At 36.4% G+C, this 25,755-nt stretch overlaps 1 protein-coding gene across 3 annotated transcripts in view; it reads left to right on the top strand.

Annotated features, from left to right (window-relative positions):
* Window positions 1–23,405, top strand: part of ZNF267 (zinc finger protein 267) — a 43,896-nt gene extending 20,491 nt beyond the window's left edge. For 2 of the 3 annotated variants that reach the window (XM_030925215.1, XM_010381023.2), the window contains one exon: window positions 20,583–23,405. In XM_030925215.1, the coding sequence (XP_030781075.1) occupies window positions 20,583–22,582 (2,000 nt within the window). In that variant the 3' untranslated portion in view covers window positions 22,583–23,405. Of the gene's footprint in view, window positions 1–7,144; window positions 7,500–20,582 lie in introns of all 3 variants that reach the window. The other variant, XM_010381024.2, reaches the window with a different exon arrangement.
* The last annotated feature ends 2,350 nt before the right edge of the window (window positions 23,406–25,755 follow it).

A 25,755-nucleotide genomic window follows, 5' to 3' on the forward strand; every position in this document is an offset into this window, starting at 1 on the left:
TTGTCAAAGTATTAGTTGACTGTATACACATGGGTTTCTTTCTGGTTTTTGTATTCTATTCCATTGGTCTATGTGTCTGTTTTTACATCAGTACCATACCCTTGATTAGTATAGCTGTGTAATAGTTTGAAATGAAGAAGTGTGATGCCTCTAGCTTTATTCTTCTTTTTCAAGATTGCATTGGCTGTTTGGAGTTATTTATGATTCCATAGAAGTTTTATAATTTTTTCTATTTCTGTAAAAAATGCCATTAAAATGTTAATACAGATTTCATTGGATCTGTGAATCACTTTGTGAAGTACGGACATTTTAGCAATATTATTTTTTCCAATCCATGAAGAAGGGATATTTTTCCATTTGTGTCTTTTTCAATTACTTTCATCAGTGTTTTATAGATTTTGCTGGACAGATCTTTCACTTCTTTTGTTAAATGAAGTTATAAAATTTTCAAAAAATTTTTTGATGCTATTATAAATAAGATTTTTGTAACTTTTTTCTCAGATAGTTTATTGTTAGTATATGGAAATGCAACTAATTTTTGTATATTTTTGTGGCCTCAACTTTACTGAATGGATATAGCTCTATTTTTTGTTTGTTTGTTTGGTATAGTCTTTATGGTCTTCTGTATTTTAAAATCATTTCATCTGTAAACAGTGAGAATTTTACTTCTTTATTCCTGATTTGAATGCCTTTTTGTTTCTTTTTCTTACCTAATTATTCTGGCTTGATTTCTCACCACTACGTTGAATAGAAGTGTTGAGATTGGGCATCGCTGTCTTGTTTCTGATACTAGAGGAAACTTTCAGCATTTCACTGTTTTCTCTATTGAGATGGATACTTTTGTATGTATGCTGTTTGGAGTTTTTATTATGAAAATGTATTTACTTTTGTCATAGACTTTTAATAAATTTTTTGAGATGATTATATGATTTTCTTTTTTTGTTATTGTAGTATATCATTTAAATTGTGTATGTTAAAACATTCTTGCATCTCAGGGATAAATCCTACTTGATAATGATGTCTGATCCTTTTAATGTGTTTTTGAATTTGGTATCTAGTATTTTGTTGAGAATTTTTGCTTGTATCTTTATAAGGAATGTTGTTTTGTCCCTTTTTTGTAGTGTCCTTACTGGCTTCAGTATGAGATGTTGGTGGCCTCATAGAATGAGTTTGAAAGTGCTTTTTTCTTTCAGTTTTTTGGAAGAGTTTGGGAAATGTTGACATTGCTTCTTTAAATGCTTGGTGCGGTTTACCCATGAAGTCATTTGGTCATGGGCTTTTTTTTTAAATTGGGAGATTTCTGAGTACTTCTGTCTTCTTTCTCATTGTTAGTCTTTTGGGTATTTCTGTTTCTTCAGTGTGGTGTTCTTTCTGAGAATCAATTTCTTCTAAGTTATCTTTTGTTGTTACGTAATTGTTCATAATAGTTTATTTTTTCTCTTTCTGTGATACCAGCTGGAATGACTACTTTTTAATTAATAACTTTTTGAGTCCTCTCTCTTTTTTTCCCTTGGATAATCTAGGAAAAGTTTGTTCATTTTGTTTTTTTTTTGTTTTTTTTTTTAAAGACTCAACTCTTAGTTTTTTGATATTTTTTATTTTTCTGGTCTCTATTTTCTCTCTTTTTGCTCTAATCCTTATTATTTCCATAATTATGCCAACATTGGGATTATTTTGTTCTTCCTGATCAAGCTTCTTGTGGATTACAGTTAGATTGCTTAAGATCTTTGTTTTCCTTATTGTAGAACTTTATCATTTTATACTTCTGTCTTAGAACTGCTTTTGTTACATCTCAGAAGTTTTGGTTTCTTGCGTTTCCCATTTCATTTGTATCAAGATAATTTTTTATTTCCCTTTTGATTTCATGGTTGTTCAGAAGTATGTTGTTTAATGTCAACACTGTATTAGTCCATTCTATAAAGAAGGGAGATTTAATTGGCCTACAGTTCTGCAGGCTGTACAGAAGCATGGCACCAGCATCTGCTTGGCTTCTGGCGAGGGCCTCAGGAAGTTTGCAATCAGGGGAACTGGGAAAGGAAGAACAGGCAGTCACATGGCAAGAGCAGGAGCACGAGACTGAGTTGAGAGGTGCTACACACTTTTAAGCAACCAGATCTCATAAGATCTCACTATCAGGGACAGCACCAAAGAATACTTGAGGGATCTGCCCTTATTATTCAAACACCCCATATTAGGTTCCACCTTCAACATTGGGGATTACTTTTCAATGTGAGTTTTGTGGTGGTAGACAAAACATTCACACTGTATCACACACATTTGTGAGCTTTCTAGTTTTCTTCCTGCTGTTGATTTTCTAGTTTTACACCATTGTGATTAAAAACTTGATATAATTTTAATCTTAAATTAAAAAAAAACTTGTTTTCTATTTTTGGTTTAACATATGATCTATCCTGGAGAATATTCCATGTATTCTTGAGAACAATGTGTATTCTCATACTGTTTGATAAAATATTGTCTATTTAGTTTATAGTGTTATACAGGTGAACTCTTTTTTTTATTAGTTTTCTCTCTAAATATTCCATGCTTTGTTGTAAGTAGGACATTGAAATTCCCTGTTACTGCATGTTATTTTCTCACCACAGTTATGTTAATGTTTGCTTTGTATATTTGGGTGCTCCAGTGTTGGGTGCATACATAATTTTAATTTCTATATCCTCTTAACAAATTAACTTCTTTATCATCATGTAGTGAACTCCTTTCCTCTTGTGACAGATTTTTGCATGTAAGTCTGTTTCGTCTAATATAACCAACAACCACTCCTGACTCTTGGTGGTGGTTTGCATGCAATATGGTTTCTATTCTTTAAGTTTATGTTTGTCCTTAATTCAAAAGTGAATCTCTTGTAAGCAGCATACTGTTAGTTTAAAAAATTCATTTAGCCACTCTGTGTTTATTCTGGTCTGTTTTGTTTTCTATAATAGAATACCATAGATTGGCTAATTTATAAACAATGGAAGTTTATTTGGCTCATGATTCCAGGAGCTTGGAAGGCAAAGAAGACACTGTTATCTGGTGAAGGCATTTTTGCTGCGTAATAACATGGCCAAAGACCTGAGGGAGAAGAGAGCTCCCTTTTACAACAGAGTCACTTCTGTGATAACTAACACACTCCCATAAGGACATGAATTAATTCATGAGGGCTGAGTCCCAGTGGCCTAACCACTTCTTAAAGATCCCACCTTTTAATTCCATCACAATGGCTATTAAATTTCACCCTAAAATTTTGGAGGTGACATTCAGTCTATACCAGTATCTGTTTATTGGATAATTTAATCTCTTTATATGTAAAGTAATTATTGATACATAAGGACTCACTATTATAGTTTTGTTGTTTTCTGTTTTGTAGTTTCTTTTTTTCTCATGCTGTCTTCTGTTAATTTTTGGATTTGTTTTTGTTTTTATGTTTTGATGGCTTTTTCCATTTGTGTATCTACTACAGTTTTTTCCTAGAGGTTATCATGAGACTTAGATAAAATATCTTATATTTGTAAAGGTCTAGTTTAAGATGATAACAATTTAACATCTATCCGTGGAAAAAAACTCAACAGTTTTTCTCCCTTTCACACGTTTTATTACTATATATATTATACTTTGTAACTTTTTATACTTTGTATTCATTAACAAATTATTGTAGCTATACTTATTTTAATGCTTTTATTTTGTAGCTTTTATATGAGAGTTAAAAGTGATTTGTACACTAGTGTTACAGTATTAGTGTATTCTGAATTTCACTGTGTATTTACCATTTCCAGGGACATTTATACTTTTAACTTTTTTTGTGTTTTTCATTAGCATTTGATATGGTTTGGCTGTGTCCCCACCCAAATCTCATCTTGAATTGTAGCTCCCACAATTCGCACGTGTTGTGGGAGGGACCCAGTGGGAGGTAATTGAATGATGGGGCATGTCTTTCCTGTGCTATTCTCATGATAGTGAATAAGTCTCATGAGATCTGATGGTTTTATAAAGGAGAGTTTCCTGCACAAGCTCTCTTCTCTTGTCTGCTGCCATGTGAGATGTGCCTTTCACCTTCCCCTGTGATTGTGAGGCCTCCAGCCACGTGGAACTGTGAGTCCACTAAACCTCTTTCTTTTGTAAATTGCCCAGTCTTGGCTGTGTCTTCATCAGCAGTTATGAAAACAGACCAGTCCTGTAAATTGGTACCAGTAGAGTGAAGGTGCTGCTAAAAAGATACTCGAAAATGTGGAAGCACCTTTGAAACTGGGTAGTAGGCAGAGGTTCGAACAGTTTGGAGGGCTCAGAAGAAGATAGGAAAATGTGGGAAAGTTTGGAACTCCTTAGAGACTTGTTGAATGGTTTTGACCAAAATGCTGATAATGATATGGACAACAAAATCCAGGCTAAGGTGGTCTTGGATGGTATATTAATCTGTTCTCCCACTGCTGATAAAGACACACCCAAGACTGGGTAATTTACAGAAGAAAGGGGTTTAATGGATTTACAGTTCCACATGATTGGGAAGGCCTCACAATCACAGTGGAGGGTGAGGAGGAGCAAGTCACGTCTTACATGGATGGCAGCAGGCAAAAAGAGAGGGAGCTTGTGCAGATAAACTCCCCTTTATAAAACCATCAGATCTCATGAGACTTATTCATTGTCACAAGATTAGCACAGGAAAGACCTACCCCCATGATTCAGTTACCTCCAAACAGGTCCCTCCCACAACACATGGGAATTCAAGATGAGATTTGGATGGAGACACAGCCAAACCATATCATTCTGCCCCTGGCCTCTCCCAAATCTCATGTCCTCATATTTCAAAACACAATCATGCCTTCCCAGTAGTCCCCCAAAGTCCTAGCAGATTTCAGCATTAACTCAGATGTCCACAGACCAAAGTCTCATCTGAGAAAAGGCAAGTCCCTTCTGCCTGTGAGCCTGTAAAATCAAAAGCAAGTTGGTTACTTCCTAGATACATTGGGGGTACAGGCATTGGGTAGCCATTTCAAATGGGAGAAATTGGCCAAAACAAAGGGGCTGTAAGCCCCATGCAAGTCCGAAATCCAGCGGGGCAGTCAAATCTTAAAGCTCCCAAATGATCTCCTTTGACTGCATGTCTCACATCCAGGTCACGCTGATGCAAGAGGTGGGCTCCCATGGCCTTGGGCAGCTCTGCCCCTGTGGCTTTGCAGAGTATAGCCACCCTTCTGGCCACTTTCACGGGCTGGCATTGAGTGTCTACAGCTTTTTCAGGTGTCCAGTGAAAGCTGTCAGTGCATCTAGCATTCTGGGGTCCAGAGGACAGTGGCCCTCTTCTCACAGCTCCACTAGGCTGTGCCCAAGTAGGGACTCTGTGTGGGGGCTCCAACCCCACATTTCCCTTCTGCACTGCCCTAGCAGAGGTCCTCCCTGAGGGCCCTGCCCCTGCAGCAGACTTCTGCGTGGGCATCCAGGCGTTTCTGTACATCCTGTGAAATCTGGATGGGGGTTCCCAAACCTCAATCCTTGATTTCTGTACACTCACAGGCTCAATACCATGTGGAAGCTGCCAGGGCTTGGGGCTTGCACCCTCTGAAGCCACAGCCTGAGCTCTGTGTTGGCCCCTTTCAGCCACTGCTGGAGTGACTGGGACCAGGGCACCAAGTCCCTAGGCTGCACACAGCATGGGGACCCTGGGCCTGGCCCAGGAAACCACTTTTTGCTCCTAAGCCTCTGGACCTGTGATGGGAGGGGCTGCCGTGAAGACCTCTGACATGCCCTGGAGACATTTTCCCCATCATCTTGGTGATTAACATTTGGCTCCTCGTTACTTATGGAAATACCTGCAGCTGGCTTGAGTTTCTTCTCAGAAAATGGAATTTTCTTTTCTATTGCATTGTTAGGCTACAAATTTTCTGAACTTTTATGGTCTGCTTCCCTTATAAAACTGAATACCTTTAGCAGCACCCAAGTCACGTAGGTTACAGAGCTGCTTTAAGATTCACAATGAGACTAATGTTAGCAGGTATGTCTTTGTGGGCACAGATGTGTGTGCCTTTAGGGAGGTCTCAGGTTGAGCATAACTGTTCCTGAACTGTGGTTGCATGCAGCTGGAATCAGGTTACAGTGTCACTTCAGGTCCACATTCAGATCATTGTTGATGATCCTATATATAGAACTACAGATAGGTATTTTTCCTTGAGAACCTCTGTGTAGGCAGGACTTTTTTTCCAGACCATTGTTGAGAGGTGAAGAAGGTGGGTTTTGCCTGATTCATGTGTCACATACAGGACTAAATTCTGCATGTATGTCACCTAAGACTTAGGTGGGTGTAAGTTGTCCTCGGTTCTTGGCAAATGCTCCTAGTGACAGGGCAAAGGCCAAGTGGGTTATAGCTAAGTCTACAGTGGGATGTGGCAAGTTTTGTTCTGTAGCCAGGACCATGATCAGCAAGCCTACCACTTGGCCAAGGGCAGTGTCTAAGGTTGACCAGCAGGGTCACATTTTTCAAGAGTAGTGATTCTCTCTTCCATGTCTTCCTTTTGGGTCATGGCTTTATGGACATCTTCTAGCAATTTGGGGTTCATTTCTTCAGATTTGATGAAATCTTTTCTAGATTTGATGAAAATCTTTTCAGATCCTCTTCCAGTTCTGTCACATGATTGGAGAGGGCAGCCAGGTGTTCTTTCATTTGGCTCTGCTCCCTTGACTGTTTATGATTTCTTGGACCTCAATTACTTTAGCAAGGTCTTCCTCATAGCTTAAAGAACCATCAGAAGATCTCTTTCCATTCATGTTTGGTATATTTTCTTGTTCATGGTTTATGTTAAGCACTCCACCTGTTAGTGTTTTTTTTTTTCTGACTATTCTGTTCTTTAAGAATCATTAGCTCTTTGTGTGTGACACCTAATTCTTCTAACAAACTACATCTCTCAAGTGCTACTCATAATCGTTCTCTCACCTTTTCATCCAGAGCTTTGTGCTGTTCAGATAATGACTTCAGTGCTTTCAGCACTTCAGCTTCGCTGGACATGCCTGCTTGAGACTGCACTTTGTTTCTTCACCACTGTCATCCTAAGATAGCGCTCATGCTTGGAGACAGGGCATTACAAATGCTCGAATAGCAGCCTGGTGGTGTTCCTTTCTGCTTTCATTTTTCAGCAGTTTCTTCTTTCCTTTCAAGGAGCTGTTCCCTGCCTACATTGACTTCTTTAGCAAGTGCCGTGAACTCCTGTGGAGGTGGAGTGTTGAGCTGTCTGCAAGGAATCTCCTTCATGACCAACCTTTTGTAATTTCCCCTGGGTTGGTGCCAGCATTTCTGGAATCTCTCTCAGTGTGTCAAGAAGACAGCCTTTTTCTTCTAGCATGGAGACCATCAACTGTTCAAAATATGAATCTGCATCTGGCTGTGAAGGGGAGCTGGACCCATGGCTCCCACTTCCTCCCAGGGGGCCTTCTGATGCTGATGGACGGCATCACCTCTCATATCATCTTGCTTGCCATGGGAGTGGGCGAGGAGGCTCTGCAGTGTCTAGCAGGTGGGTGCAAGCTCTGGGTGAGCTCAGGAGCCGATGAAGGCAGCCTGCGGCCAGACATTGGTAGACAAAGTATTTGCTTTTCTACGTATGGCTTATTTCACTTAACATGAGATTCTCCAAGTCCATCCATGTTTTTTTTCAAATGACAGGATTTTATTATTTTTTAATGGCCGAAAAGTATTTAATAATATGTATGTACAGCGCAGTTTCATTATCCATTTATCTGTTGCTGTACACTTGAATTGGTTTTATATCTTGGCTATTATAAATAGTGCTGCAGTAAACATGAGAATGCAGATATCTTTGTCAAACTTGATATCCTTTCTTTGGGGATGTATACCCAGTAGTGGAATTGCTAGATCGTATGGTACCTCTATGTTTGATTTTTTGAGGAATCTTCATACCATTTTCTGTAGTGCCTATACTAATTTATAATTCCACCAACAGTTTTATGCATTCCTTTTCTTCACCACCTCACCAATACATTTTTGTTAATATGTTTTTTCTTTTTGATTATACCCATTGTAACTGAAGTGAGGGGGTCCCATTGGCTTGGATTTGTGTTTCCTGTGTGATTAATGATTTTGAGCATTTTTTATGTACCTGTTGGCCATTTGTATTTCTTCTTTTGAGAATGTCTAGTAAGATCTTCCTGATATTTTAAAATTCGGTTATATGTTTGTATTATCTTGAAATTTCAAAGCTTCTTACATGATCTAGATATTAACACCTTTTCATATGTGTAGTTTGCAAATATTTTCTCATTGTTTAGGCTGTCTTTTCACTCTGTTAGTATTTTCATTTTGTATTTAAACTCTTAAAGTTGGATGTAATTATATTTGTTTTTTCTTTTGCTATCTGTGCTTTTGAAGTCTTTATTTTTAGGAGACATGGTCTCACTCTGTCACCCAGGTTAGAGTGAAGTAGCATGATCATAGCTCTGCAAGCTTGATTTCCTGGGCTCAAGTGATCCTCCTGTCTCATCCTCTTGAGTAGGTTGACTATAGACATGTACCACCACACCCAGCTAATTTAAAACTTTTTTTTTTGTAGGAACAGGATCTCACTATGTGGCCCAGGATGCCCTCAAACTCAAATGATTCTCCCACCTTGGCATTCCAAAGTTTTGGGATTACAGACATGAGCCACTGCAACTGGCCATGCTTTTGAAGTCTTATTTGAAAAATATTTTCCAAGTCTGTTGTAAAGCATTTGCCCTATGTTTTTATCTAATAGTTTCGTAGTTTGGGCTGATTACATTTAATTCTTTAATCCAGTTTGAGTTGATTTTTTGGTATATGGTGAGTGGTAGGGTTATAGTCTGATTTTTCTGCATATGGATATTCAATTTTTCCTGCATCATTTATTGAGGAAACTGTCTTTTCCCCAAAGTATATTCTTGGCACCTTTGAAAATCAGTTTGCTTTAGATGCATTAATGCATTTTTTGGCTCAGCAGGCATATTGGTCTATATGTCTGTTTTGGTGCCAGTACAATACTGTTTAGCTTACTATAGCTTTGTCGTAAATTTTGACGTAAGGTATTGTATTGTCTGCAGATTTATTCTTTTTGCTCAGGATTGTTTTGGCTATTCAGGGTCCCTTGTAGTTCCACATACATTTAGATTTTTTTTTTTTTTTCTGTTTCTATGAAGAATGCTGGTGACTTTTTGATCAGAGTTGCATTAAATCCATAGATCATTTGGGATAGTATGGCCATTTTAATTATATCTTTTCAATCTATGAACACAAGGTATCTTTTCATTTATTCACATGTATTTTATTTTTTCATCCATGCTTTGTAGTTTTAGTGTAGGAATATTTCATCTTCTTAGTTAAGTTCATTGCTAGGTATCTTAATTTTAGTACTTAGTAGATGTCTTTTACATCTAAATTGGAAACGAGGAAGTTAAATGGGTCCTGTTGGAGACAAAACCTGAACACAACATCAAAGACCAAAAAGAAAAAAACAGAAACAAAACTGTTAGGACGAATAAATTCATTAAAGTTGCAGGATATGAAATTTCATAATTCCATTCACAATAGCTATAAAAAGGAAGTCAATTCATTTAAAGTTCATGTTTGTATATGGTACAAAGTGAGGTCCAACTTTATTCTTTCCCTTGCAGATTTCTAGTATTTCTAACATTCTTTGGTGAGGAGACTGTTCTTTCCTCATTGTGTGTTGTTAGAACCCTTGTTGAAGGTAAATTTATTATATACATGAGGATTTATGGGCTCTCTAATCTTTACATCATCTATAATACTTGTCTGTCTTTATTCAAGTACCACACTGTTTTGATTACTATAGCTTTGTAATGTTTTAAAATCAGAAAGTAGTTGTCTCTTTTTCCCCCTGAGATTGTTTATTTCTGATTTCTTGAAATTCCATAGATATTTTGAATATTTTAATACTTCTGCAAAGAGATGGATTGGTATTTTGATAGAGAGTACATTGAATCTGTAAATCACCTTGGATAGTATTGAAATCTTAAGAATATTGAGTCTTCAAATTCTTAAACAAGAATGTGTTTGAGACTTTGTTTAATTTCTACATATTTGTAGACTTGCCAGTTTTCTTTTCATTTTTAACTTCAAGCTTTATTCTGTTGTAGTCAAAAATAATACTTTGTGTGATTTCCATCTGTTTAAATTTGTTAAGACGTTTTATGACTTAAAAAGTTGTCTATCTGGAATAATGTGCTATATGTGATTAAAGATATTGTGTATTATGCTATTGTTGGGTGAAAAGTTATGTATATATGTTAAGTCTAATTGTCTTTAGTGTTCAAGTTCTCTGTTTCCTTATTGATCTTCTTTCTGTTTTTGGTTTTGTTCATTTTTGCAATACTGAAAGTGGAGTATGGAAGTCTTCTACTATTATTGTGCTGTTAGCTACTTGCTTCAATTCTGTGAAAGGTCACAATGTATATATGGGAGCTGTGACATTAGGTGCATATATGCTAAAGCCTGTTACAGCTTTCTGGTCAGTGGACACTATTATTATTATATAATGCCCTTTGTTGTATTTTGTGACAGTTTTTGATGTAATGTGTATTTTGTCTGATAGTGTTTTACTTTGCATTTAATTTCTTTTTTCCATGCTTTCATGTTCAGCTCATGTGTGTTTTTGTATCTAAAGTGGGTCTTCTATTGAAAGCATAGAGTTGGATCTTGTTTATTGAATTTCAGCCAAATTTTGTTTTGTGAGTGATTTAATTTTTTTATATACAAAGTAATTACTGAAAGGGAATGACATTGCTTTTTGTTTTTTTGTTTTAGATCTTGTAGCTTTTTTGTTCCTATTTTCCTCTTGCTGTCTTCCTTGGTGTTTTATTGATTTTTTTTATAGTGGCATATTTTGATTCTTTTCTCATTTCTTTTTGTGTATCTACTATAGGTATTTTTGTGGTTACCATAGATATTACACAAAACATCTTAAAATTTTTAACAATTTGTATTAACCTGATAACTTTAGTAGCATACAAAAATCCTGCCTCTTTATGTTCCCTTATTGTATTTTGTTGAGGTCACAAATTATATCCTTTTGTATTGTGGATCCATTAACAGAGATTTACAGTTATTTTTAAGTGTTGTCTTTTCACACATATAGGCTCAAAATAAAGGGATGATGGAAGATCTATCAAGCAAATGGAAAGCAAAAAAAAGCAGGGGTTGCAATCCTGGTCTCTGATAAAACAGACTTTAAACAAACAAAGGTCAAAAGAGACAAAGAAGGCCATTACATAATGGTAAAGGGATCAATTCAACAAGAATAGCTAACTATTCTAAATATATATGCACCCAATACAGGAGCACCCAGATTCATAAAGCAAATTCTTAGAGACTCACAAAGAGACTTAGACTCCCACACAATAATAATGGGAGACTTTAACACCCCACTGTCAATATTAGATCAACGAGACAGAAAATTAACAAGGATATTTAGGACCTGAACTCAGCTCTGCACCAAGCAGACCTAATCTGAAGATGTCTATCCTCAGAACTCTCCAACCCAAATCAACAGAATATACATTCTTCTCAGCACCACACTGCACTTATTCTAAAGTTGACCACATAATTGGAAGTAAAACACTCTTCAGCAAATGTAAAAGAACAAATCACAACAAACTCTCTCTCAGACTACAGTGCAATCAAATTAGCACTCAGGATTAAGAATCTCAAAACTGCACAACTACATGGAAACTGAACAACCTGCTCCTGAATGACTACTGACTGGGTAAATAACCAAATGAAGGCAGAAATAAAGATGTTCTTTGAAACCAGTGAGAACAAATACACAACATACCATAATCTCTGGGACACATTTAAAGCAGTGTGTATTGTAGGTGGAAATGTATAGCACTGATTGCCCACAAGAGAAAGCAGGGGAGATCTAAAATTGACACCCTAATATCACAATTTAAAAATCCAGAGAAGCAAGAGGAAAAAATCTTAAAATTACACAGTGAAAGTGAATTGTGAGAGATATGCCTAACTGGTGTTTAGGAACAGGAAGTCTACATACCTGTATGTATTTCAAAGTTAACAGGCTCTCGAATGCCTAGTTATTGGTTATACAGATTGCATAATGCCACTCAATATTTTTATTTAAAATACTTTATAAGCATATTAATTTAAAATGATGAGTGTATTTTCTAATAATCTAGATTGTAATACAAAACAAAAATGAATCAAAAAGTAAATTGCGGCCGGGCGCGGTGGCTCAAGCCTGTAATCCCAGCACTTTGGGAGGCCAAGACGGGTGGATCACGAGGTCAGGAGATCGAGACCATCCTGGCTAACACGGTGAAACCCCGTCTCTACTAAAAAATACAAAAAAAAAAAAAAAACTAGCCGGACGAGGTGGCGGGCACCTGTAGTCCCAGCTACTCGGGAGGCTGAGGCAGGAGAATGGCGTAAACCCGGGAGGTGGAGTTTGCAGTGAGCCGAGATCGCGCCACTGCACTCCAGCCTGGGCGACAGAGCGAGACTCCGTCTCAAAAAAAAAAAAAAAAGTAAATTGCAATTAGGACTTCTAAATTATCTTTTTAGAAATTAATCTACCCACCAGTTGCATTTTAATTGGGCCTTTGGTGTCATCCATAGGTATGTATGCACACACATTTATTTATATATATATAAACTGTGTAGGTATGTAGTGTTTTCATTTCCACAAGATACTGAAAATTTTGTGTCATCTTTGTATCCTATATTTCCATGTAATTAATAATACAGAATTTTATCAGGTAAATTTTAAAAATATTAAAAAGCCATACAAACAGTCACACACACAAGAAAGTGTTTGTCTTTTCAAATGTATAGCAGAATTAAAAGTATTCTATATACTATTATTACAATAATACCGAATACTTTGTGTATATTATTACCTTAACCAGAAAGCTTTATACTGTTACATGATTTTTTGTTCCTCCCTACCATCATTTTATTTTTCAATGTAAAGAACTGACTCCTTTAGCATTTCTTGTATGACAGGTCTAATGGATATAAATTCATTTAGCTTTTATTAAGAATTATTTATTTATTTATTTGTTTGTTTGTTTGTTTGTTTTTTAAGCGGAGTCTTGCTCTGCCGCCCAGGCTGGAATGCAGTGGTGCGATCTTGGCTCACTGCAAGCTCCGCCTCCCGGGTTCACGCCATTCTCCTGCCTCAGCCTCCCGAGTAGCTGGGACTACAGGCGCCCGCCACCACTCCTGGCTTTTTTTGTGTGTTTTTAGTAGAGACGGGGTTTCACTGCATTAGCCAGGATGTCTCCATCTCCTGACCTCGTGGTCCGCCCGTCTTGGCCTCCCAAAGTGCTGGGATTACAGGCGTGAGTCACTGCGCCTGGCCCCAAGAATTCTTTATTTCTAATTCATTTTTAAAGTATAGTTTGGGCAGATGTAGTGTTCATAGTAGGTAGTTGTCATTTTTTCATCACTTTCAGTATATCATCCTGCCATCTTCTGGCTTGTGAGATTTTTTTGCTGAGACATCTGTTGATCATTTTATGAGTGGCCTTGTACCTGCCAAGTCATCTTTTTCTTTCTGACTTCAAGATTCTCTTTGTCACTTTTGAATTTCTGATTATAATGTCTCATGTGAGTCTCTTTGTGTTGCTTCCAGAGTTGGTTGAACTTTAAATTTTAGGCCATTTTCTCCATCAAATTTGGAAAATTCTTAGTCATTATTATTTCAAATAAGTTTTCTGCTCTTTTTCAGTCTAGAATTCTCATGAGTATATTACCTACTTGATAATATCCCATAGGTTTACTAGGCTGTGTTTTCCTTCTTTTTTTTGTCCTGTTTGCCTTCCTGACTCTAAAATTTCAAATGACCTGTTATCAAGCATGCTGGGGATTTTTGCCTGTTACATCAGGTCTGCAGTAGACCTCATCTAGTGAATCTTTAAATTTAGTTTTTATTTTTTACCTCCACACTTTGTGTTTTTATAGTTTTAATCTCTTTGTTCATTTTCATCATCCATTTTCTCTTTTAGTTTAGTTGTGTTCTCCTTTAGTTGACTGAACATTTTTAATACAGATATTTTAGCCAGTTTTGTGGCTCATGCCTGTAATCCCAACTACTTTGGAGGTTGAAGTCAGAGGATCGTTTGAGGCCAGGAGTTTGAGACCTGCCTGAGCAATATTGTGAGACCCTGTGTCTATAAAAAATAATAAGTACACTAGGTGTGATGGTGCATGCCTGTAGTTTTAGGTACTCGGGAAGCTGAGGCAGGAGAATCAGTTAACTTCAGAAATTTATGCCTGCAGTGAGCTGTGATTGTGCCACTGCTCCCTAGTCTGGGTGTTTTTTGAGAAATGTCCTTTCAAATCTTTTGCCCATTTTTGATTGGATTATTAGATAGTTTCTTAGAGAGTTGTTTGAGCTCCTTACATATTCTGGTTATTGATTCTTTGTCAGATGGGTAGTTTGTGAATATTTTCTCCCGTTCTGTGGGTTGTTTCTTCACTTTATTGATTATTTCCTTTGCTGTCTAGGTGCTTTTTAACTTGACATGATCCCATATATCCATTTTTGTTTCGGTTCCCTGTGCTTTAGTACATTACTTAAGAAATTTTTACACAAACCAGTATCCTGGAGAGTTTCCCCAATGTTTTCTTATAGTAGTTTCATAGTTTGAAGTCTTAAAGTCCTTAATCCATTCTGATTTGATTTTTGTATATAGTGAGAGATAGGGGTCTAAGTTTCTGTTTTTAATGAATAGCTTGTCTTCATGTATATGGATATCCAGTTTTTTTAGCACCAGCTATTGAAAAAAACTATCCTTTCTCTAGTGTATGTTTTTAACATCTTTGTTAAAAACGAGTCCACTCAAGGTGTCTGGAGTTGTTTTTGGGTTCTCTATTCTGTTGCATTGGTCTGTGTGTCTGTTTTTATGCCAGTACCATGCCATTTTGATTACTACAGCTCTTGAGTGTAATGTGAAGTCAGGTAATGTGACTCCTTAAGTTTTGTTCTTTTAGCTTAGGATAGCTTTGCTATTCTGAGTCTTTCGTGGTTCCATATATATTTTAGGATTGTTTTTTCTATTTCTGTGAAAAATGTCATTAGTATTTTGATAGGGATTGTATTGAATCTGTAGATTGTTTTGAGTAGTATGGATATTTTAACAATATTGATTCTTCCAATCCATTGACATGGGATTTTGTGTGTGTGTGTGTGTCTTCTTCTATACTTTTCTTTTCTTTCTTTCTTTCTTTCTTTTTTTTTTTTTTTTGAGATGGTGTTTTCCTCTTGTCGCCCAGCCTGGAATGCAGTGGCGTGATCTCGGCTAACTGTAACCTCTGCCTCCTGGGTTCAAGCCATTCTCCTGCCGTAGCCTCCCAAGTAGCTGGGACTCCAGGCATGCGCCACCGTGCCTGGGTAATTTTTTGTATTTTTAGTAGAGATGGGGTTTCACCATGTTGGCTATGCTGGTCTCAAACTCCTGACCTCAAGTGATCTGCCCACCTTGGCCTCCCAGGTGCTGGGATTACAGGCGTAAGCCACTATACCCGGCCATCCTCTTCAATTTCTTTCATTCATGTTTTATAGTTTTCATTGTACAGATCTTTCACTTCTTTGGTTAAGTTAATGTCTAGGTATTTAATTTTATTTGTGGCTACTGTAAATGGAATTACTTTCTAATCTGTTTTTTCAGATTCTCTGTTGAAATATAGAAATGCTTGATGTTTGTATGTTCATTTTATATCCTGCAACTTTATCAGTTCTTATCGTTTTTTGGTGGAGTCTTTAGATTTTTCTAAATGTGTAAGAGTATACCACCTGCAAACAAGGATAATTTGATGACTTCCTTTCTAATTTGGATGCCATTTAGTTTTTTTCTCTTGTTTTACTGCTGCTGTAGCTAGCACTCCCAGTACTATGTTGATTAACAGTGGTGAAAGTGGGCATCCTTGTCATGTTCCAGATCTTAGAGAAAAGTCTTTCAGATTTTTTCCCTCCATTCAGGATGATACTAGCTGTGGATCTGTCATATATGGTTTTTATTATTTTGAGGTATGTTCTTTCTATATCGAGCTTTTTGAGGGTTTTTATTATCAAAGGGTGTTAAATTTTATTAAATGCTTTTTTCAGCAGCAGTTGAAAAGATCATATGATTTCGTCCTTCATTCTGTCGATATGATGTATCATATTGATTGATTGCATATGCCGAATCATTCTTGCATACCTGGGATAAATCCCACTTTGTCATAATGAACAATCTTTTAATGTGTTGTTGAATTCTGTTTGCTAATATTTTGTTATTTTTACATAAATATTTATTATAGATATTAGCCTACAGTTTTCATCTTTTGATGTATCTTTTTCTGATTTGGGTATTATGGTAATACCTCAAAGAATGAGTTAGGAAGCATTCCTTCCTCCTCTGTTTTGGAAGTTTTTGAGTAGGGCTGGTATTAGATCTTTAAATGTTTGGTAGAATTTAGTGATGAAGTCATCAGGTCCTGGGCTTTTCTTTACTGGGAGACTTTTTATTATGGATTTGAACTTGTTGCTTGTTATTGGTCTGTTCATGTTTTGGATTTCTTCCTTGTTTAATCTTGGTAGGTTGTATATATCTGGGAACGTATCTATTTTTGCTAGATTTTCCAATTAATTGGCATACAGTTGTTAATAATAGTCACTAATAATCTTTTGAATGTCTGCAGTATCAGTTATAATGTTTCCTTTTTCATCTCTGATTTTATGTGGGTCTTCTTTTTTTCTTAGTAAAGGTAAAGGTTTGTAACTTTTATCTGCTTAAAAAATCAACTTTTCATTTCATTGATTTTTTTTGTATTTTTATTTCAATTTTATTTATTTCTGCTGTGATCTTTATTATAATTTTTGTTTTGTTTTGGTATTTTTTAGTTCTTTAAGATGCAACATTAAGTTACTTGATTTTTTTTGTTTTTTGATGAAAGCACATATATCTATACATTTCTCACTCAGTACTGCTTTTGCTGTATCCCATAGGTTTGGTATGTGTTTTTTCATTATTTGTTTGAAGAAATTTTTCAGTTTCCTTCTTAATTTCTTTATTGATCCAATTTTCATTCAGAAGCATATTGTTTAATTTACATTTGTTGGTATGGTTTCCAAAATTTTTGTTACTGATTTCTAGTTATATTCCATTGTGGGCAGAGATGTTTGATATTATTTCACTTTTCTGAATGTTTTAAGACTTGTTTTGTAACTTAAAATGTTGTGTATCTGAAAATTATGTGCTGAGAAGAATGTGTGTTCTGTAGCCATTAGATAAAATGTTCTGCAAATATTTATTAGGTATATTTGGTTTATAGTACAGATTAAGTCTGATGTTTCTTTCATGATTTTCTGTCTGTAAGATCTGTACAATGCTGAAAGTGGTGTGTTAAAGTCTCAATTATTATTGTATTGGGGCCTTTCTCTAGCTTTAATACACTTTGCTTCATGTGTCTCAGTGCTTTAGTGTAGGGTACATGGATATTTAAAATTGTTATATTCTCTGGCTGAATTGATCCCTTTATCATAAAATGATCTTTGTTTTGTTTTCACAGTTTTTGTCTTGAAATACATTTTATCTGATATAAGTATAGCTACTTTAGTTCTTTTTTTTTTGGTTTCATTGGCATGGAACATTTTTCCATTCCTTTATTTTTCAGTCTATGTGTATCTTTATAGATGGAGTGTATTTCTCATAGGCAGCAGATCACTGGGTCTTCCTTTTTCTTTTTTTCACCCATTCTGTGTTATTTAATTGGAGTTTTAGTGCATTTCCTTTCAGTGTTATTATTGATAAGTATGTGTTTACTCTTGCCGTTTCGTTATTTGTTTTCCTGTTGTTTTTGTATCTTCTCTTTATTTTGTCCTTCCTTCCTGTCTTCGTTTTAGTGAACAGGATTTTTCTTGGTGGTATGATTTAATTTCTTGCTTTTTGGTTTCTGTATCTGTTGTATGTTTTTTTTTTTATTTGAGGTTACCATGAGACTTACAAATACTATCTTATAACCTATTTTTTTAACTGTTGACAGCTTCACACTGATTGCCTAAATGAACAAATAAGCAACATGAAAACTAGTAAAAACTCTACCCTTTAACTTTGTTTCCCCATTTTTAAACTTATTGTTGGTTCTCCTTATGTCTTATTGTACTATGTCTTGAAACATTGTTGTAGTTGTATTGAGTCATCATTGAGTATTTCTACTTGAGTATTTTACACACCACACCACATTATAATTATAATATTCAGTTTTTCTCTGTGCTATTACCAATGAGTTCTGTACCTTCAGATGACTTCTCATTGTTCATTAACATTCTCTTCTTACAGATGGAAGAGAATGCCCCTTAGTATTACTTGTAGGACAGGTCTGGTTTTAATGAAATCTCTCAGTGTTTGTCTGGGAAGGTCATTTTTTTCTCCTTCATGGTTATGGAATATTTTCACGTGATACACTATTCTAGCATAAAAGTTTTGCTCCTTCAGCACTTTAAATTAATGTCTTGCTACTCTCTCCTGGCCTCTAAGGTTTCCACTGAAAATCTGCTTCCAGACATACTGGAGTTTCATTATATGCTATTTCTTTTTTCTTGGCGCTTTTAGGATCCTTTGTTCTTAATTTTTGGAAGTTTGATTATTAAATGTCTTGATGTAATCATTTTTGGGTTCAATCTACTTTGTGTTCTGTAACCTGGTTGTACTTGGATATTGATATCTTTATAGATCAGGGAAGTTCTCTGATCGTATTCCTTGAGTAAACTTTCTACCCCTTTCTCTTTCTCTCTTTAAGGCTAATAACTCTTAGCTTTACCCTTCTCAGGCTGTTTTCTAAATCATGTAGGCATGCTTCATTCTTTTTTGTCTTCTCTACATATTTTCAAATTGCCTATGTTCAAGCTCAATAATTTTTTCTTTTGCCTGATCAATTTTGCTATTAAGAGACTCTGATGCATTCTTCAGTATGCCAATTGCATTTTTTAACTTCAATTTCTGCTTGATTCCTTTTAATCATTTCAATCTTTTTGTTCAATTTACCTGATAGAATCTGAATTCCTTCTCTATTTTATCTTGAATTTGTTTACTCAACACAACTATTTTGAATTATCTGTCTGAAAAGTTACTTACTTTGTTTCTCCAGGATTGGTCTCTTGTGCCTTATTCAGTTTGTTAGGCCATATTTTACTGGATGGTCTTAATGTGTAGATGTTCATCTGTGTCTGGGCATTGAAGAGTTAGGCATTTATTGTAGCCTTCACAGTTTGGGTTTTATGTCCACCCTTGTTGGGAAGGCTTTCCAGAATTTGAAAGTACTTGGATCTCAAACTCAATAATGTTCTTCTTACAGACTCAGAGGTACCATGTTGCTGGTCTTGGTTAAAATCGATGAATTACCTAAATTACCAAGCACAGAGACTCTTGTTCTGTTCCCTTAGTTTCTTCCAGACAAATGGAATTCCTTTCTCTATGCTGAGCTACCTGGAGCTGGGGTGGGATGACACAAGCTTCCCTCTTACCCCCACCACTGGGACTGTGCTAATTTAGACCTGAAGTGAGCACAGCACTGGGTCTCATCCAAGGCCCAGTGTAATTACTGCCTGGCTACTACCTAAGTTTACTCAAGACCTTAGGCCTCTACAATCAGCAGGTGGTAACCAGCCAGGTTTGTGTCTCCTCAGGGCAGTGAGTTCCTTTTGGCCCCAAGTAGGTCCAGAGATATTGTGTGGGAGCCAGGTATTGAAGTCAGAAGCCTTATTTATCTCATGTTCTATTCTACTGCAGCTAAGCTGGCATTCAAATCACAAGACAACATCCTTCCCTCTCCTCCCTCCCCTTTCTGCAGGCAGAGGAGCCTCATATTGTGTCTGCCACCACCACCAGCCCACAGGGGTTTTCACTGGGCTATCACTGATGTTTACTCAACGCCCAAGCACTCTTCAGTTAGCTTGTGATGACTGCTTCCACATCTGGGACTTACTCTTTGGTGCAGGGCAGGTCCAGAAATGTGACTAAGGGACCCTAAGAGTCTGCTTGGTGCTCTACCCCACTGTGGCCAAGCTGGTACCTCAGGTGCAAGACAGAATCCCATTTACTTTTTCCTCTGCTTTGCTCAAACAGAAGGTGTCTTTCATTATACCCACCACAGTGGGACATCTCAGAGTCCAGTGTTCATGATGTGTTATTGGGGTACCACTGTTGGTTATTCAGAGACCAGCAGCTCCTAAGTCAGAAGGTGATGAATCCTGCCAGGTCTCTGCTGTGATAGGGCAGCACTGGGTTCATTGTAGTCCCCTAGTCACTGTGCTCTCCGTCTCCCAAATTAACAGATTTCTCCCTGCCATGCAGATGCTGCTGAGGGGCAAGGGCAGGTGGCACAAACACTCCCTTTTCTCCACTGTTGGTGTCTTAGTAGTTCACATGCCACTTTATTGTTGTAAAGTGATTGTAGTAAAGTTTGTATATCAATTGAGAAAACAGAGCCTCAGGTTTTTCACTCAACTGTTGTATTCTCAACTTAGCATAATTTTGTGTATTAGATTTGTAAAATATATGTATCTGAATCTAGTAATTGGAATTCTTAAAATTTTTATATCTTTCAGATGTGTTTTCACATTATAACAAGGACCTGTTGACAGAGCAATGCACAGAAGCTTCATTCCAAAAAGTGATATCAAGGAGACATGGGAACTGTGATCTTGAGAATTTACATTTAAGAAAAAGGTGGAAAAGGGAGGAGTGTGACGGGCACAATGGATGTTATGATGAAAAGACTTTAAAATATGATCAATTTGATGAGTCCTCTGTTGAAAGTTTGTTTCACCAACAAATACTTTCTCCTTGTGCCAAAAGCTATAACTTTGATCAATATAGGAAGGTCTTTACTCATTCATCATTGTTTAGTCAACAAGAGGAAATAGATATTTGGGGAAAACATCACATATATGATAAAACTTCAGAGTTATTTAGGCAGGTCTCTACTCTAAGTAGGTACCGAGATGTTTTTATTGGAGAGAAAAATTATCATTGCAATAATTCTGAAAAAACCTTGAACCAAAGCTCAAGCCCTAAAAATCATCAGGAAAATTGCTTTCTAGAAAAACAATGCAAATGTAAAGAATTTGAGAAAGTCTTTCTTCAGAGTATGCATGGGCAAGAGAAGCAAGAACAGTCTTACAAATGTAATAAATGTGTAGAAGTTTGTACCCAGTCATTAAAACATATTCAACATCAGACCATCCATATCAGAGAAAACTCATATAGATGTAATAAATATGATAAAGACCTTAGTCAGTCATCAAATCTTAGAAAGCAGATAATCCATAACGAAGAGAAACCATACAAATGTGAAAAATGTGGGGATAGCTTTAACCATAGTTTGCACCTTACTCAACATCAGATCATTCCTACTGAAGAGAAACCTTATAAATGGAAAGAATGTGGCAAAGTCTTTAACTGTAGTTTATACCTTACCAAACAGCAGCAAATTGATACTGGAGAAAACCTTTACAAATGTAAAGCATGTAGCAAATCTTTTACTCGTTCCTCCAATCTTATTGTGCATCAGAGAATTCACACTGGAGAGAAACCATACAAATGTAAGGAATGTGGCAAAGCCTTTCGCTGTAGTTCATACCTTACTAAACATAAGCGAATTCATACTGGAGAGAAACCTTATAAATGTAAAGAATGTGGAAAAGCTTTTAACCGTAGTTCATGCCTTACTCAACATCAGACAACTCATACGGGAGAAAAACTTTACAAATGTAAAGTATGTAGCAAATCTTATGCTCGTTCTTCAAATCTTATTATGCATCAGAGAGTTCATACTGGAGAGAAGCCTTATAAATGTAAAGAATGTGGCAAAGTTTTTAGCCGTAGTTCTTGCCTTACTCAACATCGGAAAATTCATACTGGAGAGAATCTTTACAAATGTAAAGTATGTGCCAAACCTTTTACTTGTTTCTCAAATCTTACTGTGCATGAGAGAATTCATACTGGAGAGAAACCCTATAAATGTAAAGAATGCGGCAAAGCCTTTCCTTATAGTTCACACCTTATTCGACATCATCGAATTCATACTGGAGAAAAACCATACAAATGTAAAGCATGTAGCAAATCTTTTAGTGACTCCTCAGGTCTTACTGTGCATCGGCGAACTCATACTGGAGAGAAACCCTATACATGTAAAGAATGTGGCAAAGCCTTTAGTTATAGTTCAGATGTTATTCAGCATCAGAGAATTCATACTGGCCAGAGACCCTACAAATGTGAAGAATGTGGCAAAGCCTTCAACTACAGGTCATACCTCACTACACATCAGAGAAGTCATACTGGAGAGAGACCCTACAAATGTGAAGAATGTGGCAAAGCCTTCAACTCTAGGTCATACCTCACTACACATCGGAGAAGTCACACTGGAGAGAGACCCTACAAATGTGATGAATGTGGTAAAGCCTTCAGCTATAGGTCATACCTCACTACACATCGGAGAAGTCATAGTGGAGAGAGACCCTACAAATGTGAAGAATGTGGCAAAGCCTTTAACTCTAGGTCATACCTCATTACACATCAGAGAAGTCATACTAGAGAAAAACTTTGAAAATGTAAAACATGGAGCAGATTTTTACTTGATATCCATGTCTTATTGTGCATCAGATAATTTATATGGGAGTGAAACCCTACAGATGTTAAGAATGTGGCATAACCTTTAACCATTTTTCAAGCTTTACACAACAGCAGAGAATATAAACTGAAAAAATTCCATACAAATATTAAAAATGTGGCAAATTATTTAAACTGCTCAACCCTTACTCAAGATAACCCATACTAGAGAAACACTATAGATGTAAAAATATGAAAAGCTTTATTCAAAATATCAAACTTATAAGTCACCTAGGGGTTCATAGAAAAAGTTTGTAGACGCAATAAATGTGAGGAAGTATTTAATAAAAAATGAAGTCTAAATGTGTCAGAGAATTTATGTGAGAAAGGACTAAAGCACAGACACTTTCAGCCTTTATACTAAATAAATTTATACAGAATCTAAAGGCAAAATAATTAGATAATTTATTTGCTTATATGTTTTAAAGTAGCAAGAACATTGATGTTTTGACAGGTATATTTCATAGATACTTCATTTGTATTTACAGTATTTGAGGTTTTTGGAGAGCAAATATTATTTATATAATTCAGCTTTCAAATCTGTTGCTGCTTTTCCTTAATCCATGGTGTTCATGTGAAAATACGTGTTCTGTTTTTTTTTTTTTTTTTCTGCATCAGAGCAATGTGAGGTCCTTCTAAGTTAGGTGAAAATAATTAATATCAACATTTTTCATGAAGTTTAATGCCAAATGTAAAACACATGAAAATTTTTTAAAATATGCTCTTTGTGTTTGAATAAAGTAGTAATGCATGTAAACATATACGTGTTTAGAGCATTTTTCTATATTAAAGTAAGAGGGATATTCTGAATTTTTGAAATTACTTCACCAATTCCTCCATGTTTTTTTTTTTTTTTTTAAAAAGAGACTTCATTTAAAGCAGAGGTCCCCGATCCCAGGCCGGTTAGAAACTGAGCTGCACAGCAGGACATGAGTGGTGGGTGAGCCAGCATTACCACATGAGCTCTGCCACCTCTCAGCTGAGTGGTGGCATTAGATTTTCGTAAACCCTATTGTGAATTGTGCATGTGAGGGATCTAGACTGTGTGCTCCTTAGGAGACTCCAACTAATGCCTGATGATCTGAGGCAGAACATTTTCATCTCAAAACCATCTCTCTCCTTGCCAGTTTGTAGAAAAATTGTCTTCCACGAAACCAGTCCCTGGTGCCAAAAAGGTTAGGATCACTGAGTTGAAGTACTGGCATATCTTTATAACAAAATAAAGTAGGAGTCTTTAGTATTATTTGATGTGATAGAAGACATAGTGAAAGAGCTGAGTATTTGATGTGAGGAGAATAACATCTTCACCTATATCAGAGAAATATGAAGATAATTCCTATCAACATTCACTAAATAGCCTCACTTAAAAAAAAATGTAGCAAATAGAACTGCAAGATTAGTATATTGGAAAAAAAGGAATGTTTCTTGAGTGCTTGTAACTGTATTTTGACCAGGAAGAATACAGTGGATTTTAAAATGGTTTAGACTATGGGTGAACTTAATTTCTTTTAATAAAATTAGTTGGTTTTTCATATTTTAACACTGATGTACAATGAATGAAATGTTGTACTGACACCAGTGTTAAACTATTCCATCTTATCTAAGATTGTGGTTAACAATGGAAATACTATATTATGGGTTAACAGTGAAATGTCTTCCCTAATATTGCTTTTGTTGGAGGACTTAAACTTTCAATGATTTGGAGAATAGTTTTCTCATAGTGACTGTCTTGATAATGATTAGATAAGGCAGGTAAGACTGAAAGGCCACAACTTAGCAGCAAATGTTTCACATTCGTTTGAGAGCCAGTTTGTAAGTAGTTCATGAAAAGATGTTGGGTTAAAGCAGTGGTTTGAATTAATTGCATAGTATTCATATAACATAATGCAACTCAGCCATACAAAGAAACAAATAACTAAAGCTCATGCCCTATATGAATCTCATAGACCTACTAAGTGAAAAAAGCTAGACATAAAATTGTGTTTTGTGTATTTATGTATTGTATTATTTCAGGCAAAATAAACCTATGGTGAAATAAATCAACACATTGATAGCCTCTGGTTGAGGAAGAAAAGATAGATGCTTGGGACAAAACACAAGTGAATTTTCTGAAGATGATGAAAATGTTCTGTTTGTAAACTAGGTGAAGGTCATATCGGTTTATTTGTTGAAAGTTTACAACTAGAGTTTGTGTCAGCCAATTGGTGCTGCAGAGGCTGTCTCCTTTGGGTTTTCCTTTGGGACCTCATTCGTTTGAATTGGGACTTCACCTCATTGAAGTCCTGGCAGAGTCACTAGAAGAGATGTGATGATCTTGTCCCAGACCACAAAAGTGGGTTCTTGAATCTCACACAGGAAAGAATTCCTGGTGAGTTGCAGAGTATAGTAAAGTTATAATGGTTTATTAGAGGCTACTCAGTTACAGAGTAGGGCATCCTCAGAAAGCAAGAAGAGGAATGCCTTGCAATAAGAAGAGATTGTTTATTGAAAGTTCCTCTGTTAGAGTAGGCCTTCCTCAGAAAGCAAGAGGAGAAATGCACCCATTTCAAATGGTTATATAGGTTATTAAGAATGGTATACTTTATTACAGAGGCTTGTAATCGGCTTGTGACGGGCTATTAGTATTGTTACTTTTCTGTGTTACTATTGATTTCAGCAAGAATTTATGAGTGTACTATTTTTAAAGCAAAACATACTTAATAATGCTTTTTCTTAAAGTACTGGGACATTTTCATAAGTTTTGAGTTCTTATTTAGTTGATTAACATCATTAACTCTGTGTCTCAACCATAAACATCTTGTGAGCAAGAGTGCCAGCCCCCTTGGAAAGGAATCCAGCAGGTTTGGCTTTTTTTTTTTTTTTTTTTGAGACGGAGTCTCGCTCTGTCGCCTAGGCTGGAGTGCAGTGGCGCAGTCTGGGCTCACTGGAAGCTCCGCCTTCCGGGTTCAGGCCATTCTCCTGCCTCAGCCTCCCGAGTAGCTGGGATTACAGGCGCCCGCCACCACGCCCAGCTAATTTTTTGTGTTTTAAGTAGAGATGGGGTTTCACCGTGTTAGCCAGGATGGTCTCGATCTCCTGACCTTGTGATGCACCCACCTCGGCCTTCCAAAG

This window comes from Rhinopithecus roxellana, chromosome 20 (assembly GCF_007565055.1).
Source record: "Rhinopithecus roxellana isolate Shanxi Qingling chromosome 20, ASM756505v1, whole genome shotgun sequence".
Taxonomy (NCBI): domain Eukaryota; kingdom Metazoa; phylum Chordata; class Mammalia; order Primates; family Cercopithecidae; genus Rhinopithecus; species Rhinopithecus roxellana.